The following is a 14,818-nucleotide window of genomic DNA, read 5'->3' on the forward strand; positions in this document are numbered from 1 at the left end:
TTATTTATAGAGCCCAGTCTTACACAAAGTTATTCAAAGTGTTTTACAGAATGGGAAATGGTAAATAGTCACTTTTTTATATCCACTCAGCTCAGTTGGTGGAGTGTTTGACCATGGATGCGAAGGTTGGTGGTTCGAATCTCGCTCGACCAATGATATTTATGCCGAGAACGGGACTCGAACTGCCAACCTTCTCGATAACAACACGCTACAAACTGAGCTACTGTCGCCCGTATAAGAATAAGAAAATATTTGCCTTGGTTCTTCCTTAAAACACAAGTTAAAAACATAAAAAACACAAGACAATCGCATGAAAATAAAGTTATATCGAGCTTTAAACAAATAGACTAATCACCTTCTCACCTGTTTCTGTATTTTAGGCGTGGACGACGGAGAGGACATCCCCCGAGAGACGCTGGTGGGGATTTACGAAAGGATCCGGAAGAGAGAACTCAAGACCAACGAGGACCACGTGTCCCAGGTGCAGAAGGTCGAGAAACTCATCGTGGGCAAGAAACCGGTGAGTCCTGGTCAACAAAAGGTGATTTATTTTAGATTTAAGAATGGGATTAAGTGGGATTAAGCCAGTGCTGGGTTTGAGTCGAATGTAATGATGTCGTACTCCCAGATGGGGGCGCAAGAGACAGTTTTCCCTATTGATTTTATTGCATTTTGTCATGAAATATCCAAAAGGTAAATTGACAAATGTTGTAGACCCAAGAACTCCACAGAAACCCCCCGTCTGTGTTAAATATTTTTGGCCAATCGAATGTTGTGATTTCATTTGAAACCCGACAGTACTTCCAGGTGGAGGGGGGGGGGGCTCGAGACCAGGGGCGGCGCCAGGTATTTTTGTTTGGGGGAGCTAAGGGGGGGCTAAGATCTTCAATGTGGGTGCTCACTTTACATGTTAATTTAGAGCCTTTTAACAATGGACCGTAATATATTTGAGTCACTGTTTTAAGCTAATTTAAATTTAGAGACTTGTAAAACCTATTATGGAATTTTTTATTTTATTTATTTATTTATAATTTTTTATTTATATTTTTTATATTTTTATGTATTATTTTTATTCTTTTATACATTTTTAATTAATTATATTTGTTTGTTTGAGTCGCTGTTTTAAACTAATTTAATTTTAGAGAATTATAAAACCTAATATGGATTTTTTTTATTTTATTTATAATTATTTATTTATATTTTTAATATTTTTATGTATTATTTTTATTCTTTTATACATTTCTAATTAATTATATTTGTTTGTTTTAGTCGCTGTTTTAAACTAATTTAATTTTAGAGAATTATAAAACCTAATTTTTTATTTTATTTATAATTATTTATTTATATTTATATTATTATTATTATTTATTATCTTTATTATTTTATATATTATTATTTTTATTTTATTTTTTAACACTCTGGTAGGGGGCACTTAGCAGCATTGTCAATCAAACCTGTGGCTCATGTTAACGGGAGCGACCTCGGGGAAAAAAAAGCACCTGATTTGTCTATTATTAATGTTTACATCTTGATTCGAAATAAAAACCCCAGGATCACGTAGAGCGGGTTAATACGAACATTTTAAGACAAAAATGACGAGTCTGACAGCAGCAGGTACAGAGAGAGGAGCCACAGTTTTTCAATAGAAAGTGAAATGGAGCCACAGTCGATGTAGCTGGAAGCACAACCCATGATCACTTCCTGTTTGGAACGCGGCGGCTAGCGGGTTAGCTACGTCCATTTATATAAACAGTCTATGGCGCAGTTAACAGCTCTATAGAACGTTGTGTCGCCATTTTAAACCCACAAAATCCTGTAATCTCGAGTCTGGCGTTACTCTTTTGGCTCTTTTGTTGTTTTACTTTTAACTAATTTTGATCTAATCCTCGTGGTAGTCGTGGTATAAACAGATCCATATAATACGACGCAGCGATCAACAACACATCCAAAAAGTGCACAGTGTTAGAAGTGAAGCGCTGGCACCTTTGGGCGTTGTGTTGTGTGAAAATTGGCTCGTGCCGGAGACCTTCACGCCCACAGCCCTTGCTACGTTTTCCTGCCGTCTAATGAAAAATGGGCGGCCATCTTGTACACGTTACAGTCTCTGGTCCGCTGATTGAGTTACAACGCGCACTTTGACCCAAGGCTCGTGGCTGTTTTTATTGGACTTTGATAATAAACAATACAACGATGTTTTCTCCCATTAAAAACACATTACTGAATCATCCCAGTGGAGACGAATCTGTACACACGGCTCATCTGTGAATGTGGTTTTTATTTTATTTTACAGTTACGTAAGACCAAAGACAGATGCAAGTAAAAGTACACATACAGGGGCAAAATGATACTCAAGTAAAAGTAAAAGTACCGTATTATCTGGACTATAAATTACACTTTTTTCATAGTTTGTCCGTGGGTGCGACTTATACTCAGGTGCGACTTATATGTGAAATTATTAAAATATACCACACGAGGGCGCTCTAGATTTGTACCAGTATCTCCTCCTCCTGAACTGAACATTTAACATTTCAACATTACGGTTATTTAAAAAAACATCTGAGAAAAACTGAACAAAAACGCCCCTAAAATAAAATCATATTCTCCTGAGCGACGCTTCATCTTCCTCTGGAGTTGGTGGATTTGTTCAGAAGCGACACCGAGGATGAAGAATTCAGTGGATTTATTGATTTGGAGTGAGATCCAGAGTAAACTTGTTGTTTTTTCTTCTTTATTTATCTGATTAACTGTTAATATCTTACATTAACAAACCAGACACGTGTTCAGTTCTGTCTGTGCTTCATGGAGCTGAATAAATATAAATGTGTTACGTTAGCGTGATGTACTGATATTCAGCCTGTTGTTACACATTTTATTATTATTATTAGAACTTCATTTAAAGATAAAATGTCTGTTCTTGGTCTCGGATTTTGTAAAATCAATTCCCCTAAAAAAAATGCAACTTATATATTTATTTTCCTCATTATTATGCGTTTTTTGGCTGGTGCGACTTATACTCCAGAGCGACTTATAGTTCAAATGGCAAAATCTACTTAAGTAAAAGTATTAAAAGTAAAAGAAAAATTAAAATCTGTCAACTGGACAAATCGTTGTAGGAGTGAAGACGTTTCGCTGCTTCTTCAGTTCTGGTCAGATCACTGCTGGACACTGCCTCATATCTGTCTGAAGCCCGGAGCTAGCGACACTGAAGCTAACGCACCTTTTTGTTTACACTTTCTGTTTGTTAGCTCGGTCTAATAAGCTACGCTAACTGTGAACTGTGCCTGAGTTATACTTAGGGTAATCATTCAGGCCCCTAATGATTGATCTCATACCTATTAGCATACTGGCTATTAGCATACTGGCTATTAGCATACTGGCTATTGTTGGCTATTGTTTTCTTTATTTAGATTAAAGCATTAACGTTTAAAAATGTACTTAAAGAGTAAATATCAATATCATCTCAGACAAACAGGTATATTCAAAAAAATTAAGAGTAGAACCGATAAAAAACGTCATTGAGTTCGAGTTCGAGGGGTTTTTGTGCGGAACAAACTCGATGGTAAATTAAAAAGCTCCTACATGATAGAAACATTTAAAAACATTACTTTTTGAAAATTAGACGACTCAGGAATGATTCATGTGAACTGTCGTGGTTTGTAGTTTTTTCTTTTGTTACATATTTTGTCATATTTTGTGGAACTGATGCTGCGTTTCTTTGAATTCTTGTGTGTTATTATTAAAATGGATGAGGTGTTATAAGTATTTTTTTTCTTTACTTCAGCCTAAACCCTTTCGGTCATGATAGAGATGTTACGTACAACCTTATACAAGTGGAATAATGTTTGATTTGAATGTAATGACCGAATAAATACATAAAAAATAAAAAGTTAAAGTATTTTGTGCAAAGTTTGAGGTCTAAAAAAGCTTCAAACGTGGTGATTTTGTGCTGACGTTTCAAAGTGTCAAAGTCGCGTAGACTCCTGACCTACGACGAACGGGATTTTTATTAAAGTTTTGGTTTGTAAGTTTGTAATAATTGCACACATTGAAAAGAAATCAGTCTCGATATGAAAATAGCTCTTGGAAAAGCACTTAATTGTACCGAGGCACTTGAAGAGAAAAGAGTTTGCCAAAGTGCGATGAATCAAGCCCGGACCTGAAGTCTAGACTGTGATTCAGACACACACCAAAAACTCATCATTTTTTCCTTTCCCCAATTCAAGGCCTTTTCTGAAATTAAAATACTAAAACTAAAGGATTCAAGAGGATCTGTTTCTCATTTGTACAAGGATATTTTTTTTAGCTTCAATTTTAACTTTGACGAGTCCAACGAAGAAATTACACATCCTCTTTGTCCAGTTAACAGAAATTAACTTTCTTTTGCTATATCTTCGTAGAATGTTTATATAAATGGACGTTGCTAACCCGCTAGCCACCAAATAGGAAGTGAGCATGTTCGCGCTTCCTGCTCCCTGGACTCTGACTCCAATTCACTTTCTATTGCTGCTGCCAGACTCGTTATTTTGGTTTTAAATGTTCGTATTAACCCGCTCTACATGATCCTGGGTTTTTTATTTCACTATTGTGTCTGTAAATCAAAATATGAACATTAATAACAGACAAATCAGGCGCCTTCTTTCCCTGAAGTCGCTCCCGCTAGCGTTAGCAACAGGTTTGATTGACAGCGTTGCTAAGGACCCGCTCCCTGTTAAGCCAGAGGTCCAGCAGCCTCGCTCCCGATTGGCTCTTTGGTTGCTATGATACTCATGGTCGGAATTCCAAACATGAAACTCGGCTCAAAATTAGCCGCTATAACAGCTAGCATCGATGAGCTTCATTTGACTGGAGCCGAACGCTATGAATTATGTCACACTCACTTAGTCCACTTCTTTATACAGACTATAATGTAGATTTTAAAACACAAACCCTGCATATTAAGACTGAGTTCTTCTCTCAAACTGAAAACACTCTGTTCCACCTTGTGATGTCATCATGTGGTGATACAGGAAGTGCTCCGCTGTGTTTTTAAACTCCACACACCTTCATTTCTAGGATCATTTGGATCATTTCAGACCTGGAATTGCCACTTATCTCTACTGAACTAAATGCTAAAGGCAGCTTGAAAACTACCACTTGATGACATCACGAGGTGGACCAGAGCATTTTGAGCTTTGGAGATGTTACAGACTAATAATGAATGAAACAAAACACAACTCCAGGTCTGTTTTTGAGGACGTAACAACATTATAACATGATTTAGAGCTCATAAGAGTCGATTTTGTTTAATAGTTTCTCTCACAAACCCTTTACGATGTTGCTAGTATTCACATGCATGTATTTATGTACTTTTTGGGCACGTGCACAACTTTAAACGTGACATATTCTTATATAAATCTGTGCATCGCAATGTTAAGAGACAGGTTTTAGTGTTTCATGCTAGTATTTAATTGTAAAACACAATTCTTTAGATCTGATACAGGTTTTGTCCGCAGCTGCAAAAGTAGAAAACGACCACTTCATGACATCACAAGGTGGAACGGAGCATTTTGAGCTTTGGAGATGTTACAGACTAATAATAAAGTGTGACTCAAACATGTGAGAATGAAACAAAACACAACTCCAGGTCTGTTTTTGCGGAGGTAACAGGATTAGAACATGGTTTAAACCTCAGAAGAGTCAGTTTTACGTGATGTACGACCTTTTTCCGGAAACAAAAACCCGTCTATATTATGTCAAGTGATCCATTTAAAACAAGTATCTAACCTCACTTTGTCTTTTTCCAGATCGGCTCCCTCCATCATGGCCTTGGATGTGTAAGTACTGTTCCGTACTATCTATAAATCATAGTTTCTGTTGTGCCCCGCCTCAGAACCCCATCGTGCTTCTTAGCAAACATCATGGAGGTAGTTTGAGTGTTGGATTACCTCCAGGCACGAGAACTCTGCCCCCCCGAAGCGCCACATCTGTGAACAGGGAAGAAAAATCCCTCTGGCGGAAACCGAAAGGCACAAATTGAGTGATGGTGGGATGCTGGAGGCAGTGTAGTGTTTCTATCAGCGCTGAAACAGATCGCGCTCAGAATCATGCCGTGTTGTGATTCATAGAAATAATGGAAATGTGCTGGCAGAGGTTTATCGCGCAGTTTCAACTTGTGTTTGGGTTATATAAATAGGATATAGTACAGTAGCGACGCCGCGCCAAACTGATACGGCAGAATGGATGTGCGCCAGATAAAAATGAACACTTTTACGGTTACTTTATACACGACATAAATTTTAATCTTTAAACAAGTGTGAAGTTCTATTCAGTATTCAAACACAACACACAACTGTATATGAAATGTTAGCATACAATGTTAGCATACAATGTTAGCATACAATGTTAGCATACAGTGTTAGCATACAGTGTTAGCATACAAACTAGAGCTTATTTGATGAAAGAAAGTCGGGGGAAAGGCTCTGAAAAAACAGTTATATTATTTTACTGATTATTATTATGTTATTATATTGTATTATTTTATTATATTTAAATATTTTTTACAGCTAATATGCAGCAGTGTGTGTATATTTATATATATTATTATTTACATTTATATATTTATTCTTCCAGTCAGAAGTTTGGACACACCCTCTCATTCAGTGTTTTTTTTTTTTTTTTTTTTTTTTTTTTTTTATTATTATTATTATTATTTTTTTTACTACTTGTGTGTGTACATTTTATATACACACACAACACATCAAATATATGAAGTGAGATATATGGAATTATGTAGTAAAGAAAAAAAGTTAAATAAAGGGAGGATACTTTGAGGATTTCAATATAAAATATAAAAAATATTTTGTAGTAGTAGTTTTAATAAAACTTGACCGTATATGTAGGACTTATAAACAGAAGTACAGATACCAGTGAAAAAATAGACTCAAGAAAATAAATAAAAAATAAAACAAAAATAGGCAAGGCAAGGCAAGTTTATTTGTATAGCACAATTCGTACACAAGGTAATTCAAAGTGCTTTACAGAATAAGAAAGACATTAAAATCACACAAATCAAACATAAATAATCACAAATAATCATCATAAAATCAACATTAAAAGAGAAGAGTGCAGAATAAAAACCTGTCAGTCATATGCACAGCTAAACAGAACTGTTTTGAGTCTGGATTTAAACATTGTCAAAGTAGAGTCTGTCTCACATCTTCAGGAAGACTGTTCCAAGTTTTAGCTGCATAAAATTTAAACGCTGATTCCCCATGTTTAGTCCTGACTCTGGGCACCAGCAGGAGGCCGGTCCCTGAAGTCCTCAAATTGCGAGATGGTTCATATGGCACTAACATGTCGGAGATATACTTTGGACTTAGGCCATGGAGAGACTTATACACAAGCAGAGCTGCTTTAAAGTCTATTCTTTGAGCCACAGGAGCCAGTGCAGAGACCTGAGCACAGGACTTATGTGCTCATACTTCCTGGTTCTAGTCAGGACCCGAGCAGCAGCGTTCTGGATGTACTGCAGCTGTGTTAAGGCTCGTTTGGAGAGGCCAGTGAGCAGGACGTTACAGTAGTCTAACCTACTGGAGACAAATGCAGGATAAGTCTCTCTAAGTCTGGCTTTGACACTTTACCTTTGATTTTTGCAATGTTCTTTAGGTGGTAAAAAGCTGCAGATGTTATTGATTTGATGTGGCTGTTAAAGTTCAAGTCTGAGTCCATTATTACCCCTAGATTTCTAGCCTGATTTGAAGGTTTTAGAGAGAGAGACTGGAGGTGACTGCTGACACTTTCTCTATGTTTCTGTGGGCCAAAGATGATAACTTCAGTCTTGTCTGAGTTTAGCTGGAGAAAGTTGTTTTGCATCCACACACTGATCTGTTGGATGCAGTGGCAGAGTGAATCCACTGGTCCATATTCACCTGCTGCTAGTGAGACATTTACTCAAGTAAAAGTATGACATGACTTAAGTATTAGTTTTAGTAAAAGTATCTGTTTAAAAATGTACTTAAAGAGTAAAAACTAGTATTTCGTGCAGATTTTGAGTCTTGCAAAGCTGCAGTTGTAACGATTTTGATAAAAATTTTAGCAGAATTTTGTTCAATAGAAACTTTAGAAATTTTTTTAACAGTTTATTTCCAGCTGTTTTTATTTGTTTCTGTGTTAAAAATAACGTAGTGGATTATAAAGTACAGATCCTGCTCTCAAATTCAGTGACGTAAAAGTAAAACGTATCCACTTTACAATGTACTCAAGTAAAGTACAAATACCTAACATTTTACTTTTACTTCATTTCGCTCCGCTCTGTCACTTTCCCACTCTTGTTCATAAACGTCCCGTGTGTTTTCTGTCGTCCCCGTTGACGTCCCGCCTCATAAACCCTCTGTTCTTCTGTCTCGTAGGTGCTGTCTCTGCCTCATCGGCGTCTGGTCTGTTACTGTCGTTTGTTTGAAGTGCCAGACCCCAACAAACTGCAGAAACTGGGCTTACATCAGCGGGAGATCTTCCTCTTCAACGACCTCTTAGTGGTACGGCCCCTCCCCCCGTTCATCGTCTCTAAACTTCTACGTCTCTTTTAACTCACCAGCTCCTGTTGGTTTTTTTTTGTCTTGTGTTTTAGGTGACAAAAATCTTCCAGAAAAAGAAGAATTCGGTGACGTACAGTTTCAGACAGTCCTTCTCTCTGTACGGGATGCAGGTCATGCTGTTTGAGAACCAGTGTAAGTCGAACGAGACGCGACTCCAACCAAGAGACAGACGATTTGTGTTCACAGTTTGGTACAAGCTAATGTTTAGTCCTGGTTTAGTCCTGGTTTAGTTCTGGTTTAGTCCTGGTTTAGTCCTTGTTAAATCCTGGTTTAGTCCTGGTTTAGTCCTGGTTTAGTCCTGGTTTAGTCCTGGTTTAGTCCTGGTTTAGTCCTAATTTATTCCTGGTTTAATCCTGGTTTAGTCCCGGTTTAGTCCTGGTTTAGTCCTGGATTAGTTCTGGTTTAGTTCTGGTTTAGTCCTGGTTTAGTCTTGGTTTAGTTCTGGTTTAGTCATGGTTTAGTCCTGGTTTAGTCCTGGTTTAGTCCTGGTTTAGTTCTGGTTTAGTCCTGGTTTAGTCCTGGTTTAGTCCTGATTTAATCCTGGTTTAGTCATGGTTTAGTCCTGGTTTAGTCCTGGTTTAGTCCTGGTTTAGTTCTGGTTTAGTCCTGGTTTAGTCCTGGTTTAGTCCTGATTTAATCCTGGTTTAGTCCTGGGTTAATCCTGGTTTAGTCTTGGTTTAGTTCTGGTTTAGTCCTGGTTTAGTCCTGGTTTAGTCCTAATTTATTCCTGGTTTAGTCCTGGTTTAGTCCTGGTTTAGTCCTAATTTATTCCTGGTTTAGTCCTGGTTTAGTTCTGGTTTAGTTCTGGTTTAGTCCTGGTTTAGTCTTGGTTTAGTTCTAGTTTAGTCCTGGTTTAGTTCTGAGTTAATCCTGGTTTAGTCCTGGTTTAGTTCTGGTTTAGTTCTGGTTTAGTCCTGGTTTAGTCCTGGTTTAGTCTTGGTTTAGTTCTAGTTTAGTCCTGGTTTAGTTCTGGTTTAGTCCTGGTTTAGTTCTGGTTTGGTCCTGGTTTAGTCCTGGTTTAGCCCTGGTTTAGTCCTGGTTTAGTTCTGGTTTAGTCCTGGTTTAGTTCTGGTTTGGTCCTGGTTTAGTCCTGGTTTAGCCCTGGCTTAGTCTTGGTTTAGTTCTGGTTTAGTCCTGGTTTAGTCCTTGTTAAATCCTGGTTTAGTCCTAATTTATTCCTGGTTTAGTTCTGGTTTAGTCCTGGTTTAGTCCTTGTTAAATCCTGGTTTAGTCCTAATTTATTCCTGGTTTAGTTCTGGTTTAGTCTTGGTTTAGTTCTAGTTTAGTCCTGATTTAGTTCTGGGTTAATCCTGGTTTAGTTCTGGTTTAGTCCTGGTTTAGTCCTGGTTTAGTCCTGGTTTAGTCCTGGTTTAGTTCTAGTTTAGTCCTGATTTAGTTCTGGGTTAATCCTGGTTTAGTTCTGGTTTAGTTCTGGTTTAGTCCTGGTTTAGTCCTGGTGTGGAAACAAGACTAAACCAAAACTTTACTCAAAGAAAAAATAAACACAAACACATCACACAAAACTGACTCTTGTATCTTTAATCCATGTTATAATGTTGTTCCCTCCTCAAAAACAGACCTGGAGTTGTGTTTTGTTTCATTCACATGTTTGAGTTACACTTAAATATTAGTCCGTCACATCTTCAAAGCTCAAAACGCTCTGTTCCACCTCGTGATGTCATTTTCAAGTAGTAGTTTTCAAGTTAACATCTACATTCACCTTTAGTTTAGTAGTTCAGATTGTCAATTCCAGATGTGAAATGACCCAAATGATTCTAGAAATGAAGGTGTGTGGAGTTTAAAAACACAGCGGAGCACTTCCTGGTTTACCACATGATGACATCACATGGTGGAACAGAGCGTTTTCAGTTTGAGAGAAGAAAAACTCATACGCGTAAATATGCAGGTTTGTTTGTGTGTTGAACATGTGAGAATGAAACAAAAAAACACAACTCCGGGTCTGTTTGTGACGAGGAAACGACATTAAAACACAGATCAGAGAAGAGTGTAATATGTGCACTTTAATGAGACGCCATTTTATCTCGTCTAGATCCCACACCTCGTTTCTTTCTGTTTCTTTCTGTTTCTTTTGTGCTGCGTTTCATACTCGCTGACAGTGTTTACACGAGACGAGAGCAGGTTTGATTTAGCTCCACCACAAATCTAAAACGGGAAGTTGAGCCAATGAGCTGAGACGTTGTTTATTTCATCCCAAACTCCAGACGCCGTGTTCATCTCATGTTTTGATGGACGGTCCTGAGGTCAAGTGCTTCTCGTCTCTTTTTCTAGATTATCCAAACGGGATCCGGCTCACGTCAGCGATACCTGGAGCAGACACCAAAGTCCTCATCAACTTCAACGCACCAAACCCCCAGGACCGAAAGAAGTTCACCGACGATCTGCGGGAATCCATCGCCGAGGTCCAGGAGATGGAGAAGTACAGGATAGAGTGTGAGCTGGAGCTTTGGCTAACTCTGGGCGGGGTAGTAGTAGAAGTAGTAATTGTAGTTGTGGTAGTAGCAGTAGTAGTAGCAGTAGCGGTAGTAGTAATAGTGTTAGCGGTAGTAGTAGTAGTAGTAATTGTAGTTGTAGTTGTGGTAGTAGTAGCAGTAGCGGTAGTAGTTGTAGTAGTAGAAGTAGCAGTATCAGTAGTAGTGTTAGTGGTAGTGGTAGTAGTAGTAGGAATTGTAGTTGTAGTTGTGGTAGTAGCAGTAGCGGTAGTAGTCGTAGTAGTAGAAGTAGTAGTAGCAGTATCAGTAGTAGTAGTAGTAGTAGTAGTAATTGTAGTTGTGGTAGTAGTAGTAGTAGCAGTAGCGGTAGTAGTCGTAGTAGTAGCAGTATCAGTAGTAGTAATAGTGTTAGTGGTAGTGGTAGTAGTAGTAGTAATTGTAGTTGTGGTAGTAGTAGTAGTAGTAGCAGTAGCGGTAGTAGAAGTAGTAGTATCAGTATCAGTAGTAGTAATAGTATTAGCGGTAGTAGTAGTAGTTGTAATTGTAGTAGTAGTTGTAGTTGTGGTAGTAGCAGTAGCAGTAGTAGTCGTAGTAATAGGAGTAGTAGTAGCAGTATCAGTAGTAGTAATAGTATTAGCGGTAGTGGTAGTAGTAGTAGTAATTGTAGCCGTAGCAGTAGTATTATTAGTAATAGTAGCAGTACTTAATATTAGCAGTAGTAGTAGTTGTAGCAGTAGTGGTAGTAGTAGTAGTCGCAGTAGTTGGTATTAGCAGTAGCAAGAGTAGTAGTTGTAGCAGTAGCAGTAGTAGTCATAGTAGTAGTCGTAGTAGTTGTAGCAGTAATAGTCATAGTAATAGTCGTAGTAGTTGTAGCAGTAGTAGTCATAGTAGTAGTCGTAGTAGTTGTAGCAGTAATAGTCATAGTAATAGTCGTAGTAGTTGTAGCAGTAGTAGTCATAGTAGTAGTCGTAGTAGTTGTAGTAGTAATTGCACTGGTAGTTGTCAAATAAAATGTTTTTAAAATGTCCGACACAAAATGGAGGAAAGTAGAATACTGTTGTTTTTCTTGTACGTTGGAGTTTGACGTTTTACTTTATGAACAAGTGAAACGAACCAAAAGAAAATTATTTTCTGGAATTACAAATTACTACTAAAACTTTACTTCTGATGATTAGTATCCGTTTCATCTGTTAATTGGCAAATGTTAAATATATAATTTTATATAAATGCCTATATGACAATAAACACTGTACTCATGACAAACTAATATTTCTTAAAAAAAACTTTAGTAACATTCAAATAAGTACTCAAATGTTATGAGAACGTATTTATACTTAGGTAATATGTACAGATACTTATATATAATACCTCTAGTACTACTGCTACTACCCCAAACAACTACTACATTAGGTTCGAGTACAGCAGCATGCTAGCTAGCTCACTGCGTTTCAAAGCTAACAGTCGTTTTTTTATTAAAATTGGAAAACATCAAACCAGCAACCTATTAAAATTCAAATTAATTAAAATAAAGACTACATAATTATTATTTTTATATGTAGAATACTTTTTGCTTGTGTTGTTTTAATACTTATTGTGCCTCAGAATTAGCATTAGCGTTAGCATTGAGACACAAACATTTCTCTTTCTAAACATAAAAGAGTGAATATTTATTTTATTTGTGTATTGTTTAACATGTTGTCAGTGACGTCCATCCACAGCTCCCTGTCACTCTGTGTACAGCAGCATGCTAGCTAGCTCACTGGGTCTCTAAGCTAACAGTCAAAATCATCAAACAAACGACCATTTAAATTCAAATTAATTATTATTATTATTATTTTTAGTAGTAGTAGTAGTAGTATATGTCTTATGTCGATGAGGTTTTTGCCGAGTCACGCTAAGATGAATAAATGTTTAAGGATCAAACTGGACAGGAAGTAGTGACGCTAACATGAGGTAGAGGGCGCTGTTGTGCACAGAGCCACTTCAACATGTTCTCATAACATTGTAGGCCACACAGATAAGTCGGCGTCTTCTCAAATGCGTTGGAGCTTTACTTTGTTCATTTTAAGAGCCGCGTACTTCACATTAGCCGCTAGCAGGAGGTAGCGTTGTGGATGTTTTTAGACCGCTCTTCTTCTTACGTCCTTTTGTTTTCTCCGTTCTCCGCAGCCGAGTTGGAGAAGCAGAAAGGCGTGGTGAGGCCCAGCATGTCCCAGAGCTCGGGGCTGAAGAAAGAAACCGGCAACGGCAACATGAACCGAGCGAGCCTGGACGACACCTACGCCATGGGGGAGGGGCTAAAGAGGAGCGCTCTGAGCAGCTCCCTCCGAGACCTGTCCGAAGCAGGTACACACAAACAACCGCCACCGGAACTACGCCCTTTTTTTCCTGACCAAAATGATAAAAATAGCAAAATGTTGGTTCACTTTATCATGAACACATTAACCAAAATTAACTCCACATTGTCACGCTGTCATGATCAGGCAGAGGGCGCCATCCTCGGGAAAGAAAGCCGCCGATTTGTACGTTTTGAGGTTTTAAAACGGAAAGATAGCGTTCATGCTCATATTCACATTTGTTTACAGTGGTTCCTCGCCATATCGCGGTTTAGCCTTTGCGGTTTTGCTGATTTTTTCCAGTGCAATTCTACAATTCTGAACGCGGATTATGTTCTGCGTCCTGATTGGCCGAGACACTGCAGACCACAGCCAATCGATCTCCTCCTTAATTCATACATAATAAATTTACAGAGTGTTGATATTTTGTTATAAATGCTGTTTTATGTTGATGTTAAAATATCTTAGAAATGTTAACTATTATTCAAGTTTTGGGTAAATATGTTACCGTCACTTTAAGAGCGACAGCACGGACGAGGAAAAGAGCACACGCTTGAGTCGAGGCGGCGCATAAATACGGAGCCAAATGGTTTTCTTACCGTAGTATTGTTTATTTTTGAGACTTGGTTTGATTAATTCTGTAAAAAAAAGGATTTGGCAAAGCTGTGAACTTAAATTTTGTAACTCTTTTTTTACGTCGGAGTCCAGCGGGAGTTCTTTTCTCTTCCGCGCCAGGACTACGCGGATTTCAGGTTTTATTTCAAACGTAACCCCCGCGATAAACGAGGGACCACTGTATAAAATTTGCTCTTTCTTCCAATTGTTTTTTTTTTTTGTCATGTTGCTTTGGTTTTTACTCAAAAGGGTCCCGCTCTCTCCTCTTTCAATTTCTGTTTTTCAAATGTTTTTATTCATTTCCACGGTTGTACCATTATTTATTTTTTTTCTATTTGTGTAGAAGAAGAACCCCAACCTCGCGGAGCATCATTTAGTCCATATGTTCATGTGTTAGTGTTCACAGTCTCTCGTTTCTGGAGCACATTCACGTTCATATTTCTACACATTTAGTTTTTACATAAAGTCGATAACGCGGAGTACCCGAGGGTGTGGAGTGGAGCTGTTTGGGGGTGTCTGATCCGCAGGGGGAAAAAAAAAGCGTGGGCCTCCTGAGCGTCCGGTTTCCTGCTCTCTGACGCGGGACGTGGCATGTTAGTGGAGTCATTCTGTTGTGCGTGTGTGTGTTTGTTTGTTTTTTTGTTGTTGTTCTTTTTTGCTCATTTCCATCTCATGTGTTTTTACTGTTGTCTCAAACACATCAGGTCTGATCCTGTTTATGTTTGACGATGCTCATGTTCATTGGCTGGATGTGCCTAACAGATCCGTGTATGCCTGTACATCCCATGTGCGATGGCCACAGTACTGCTTTTGATGTTCCTCCACCACCGTGACTCAGCCTAAA

General features: G+C 38.2%; 1 protein-coding gene across 5 annotated transcripts in view; it reads left to right on the forward strand.

The window, feature by feature from the left end:
• Positions 1–14,818, forward strand: part of LOC117373171 (IQ motif and SEC7 domain-containing protein 1) — a 247,212-nt gene that overhangs the window by 226,604 nt on the left and 5,790 nt on the right. For all 5 annotated transcript variants that reach the window (XM_055222994.1, XM_055222996.1, XM_055222995.1 and 2 more), the window contains 6 exons: positions 381–520; positions 5,784–5,813; positions 8,388–8,513; positions 8,606–8,705; positions 10,863–11,024; positions 13,193–13,369. In XM_055222994.1, coding sequence (XP_055078969.1) covers positions 381–520; positions 5,784–5,813; positions 8,388–8,513; positions 8,606–8,705; positions 10,863–11,024; positions 13,193–13,369 — 735 coding nt within the window. The remainder of the gene's footprint in view (positions 1–380; positions 521–5,783; positions 5,814–8,387; positions 8,514–8,605; positions 8,706–10,862; positions 11,025–13,192; positions 13,370–14,818) is intronic.

This window comes from Periophthalmus magnuspinnatus, chromosome 7 (genome assembly GCF_009829125.3).
Source record: "Periophthalmus magnuspinnatus isolate fPerMag1 chromosome 7, fPerMag1.2.pri, whole genome shotgun sequence".
Taxonomy (NCBI): Eukaryota; Metazoa; Chordata; class Actinopteri; order Gobiiformes; family Gobiidae; genus Periophthalmus; species Periophthalmus magnuspinnatus.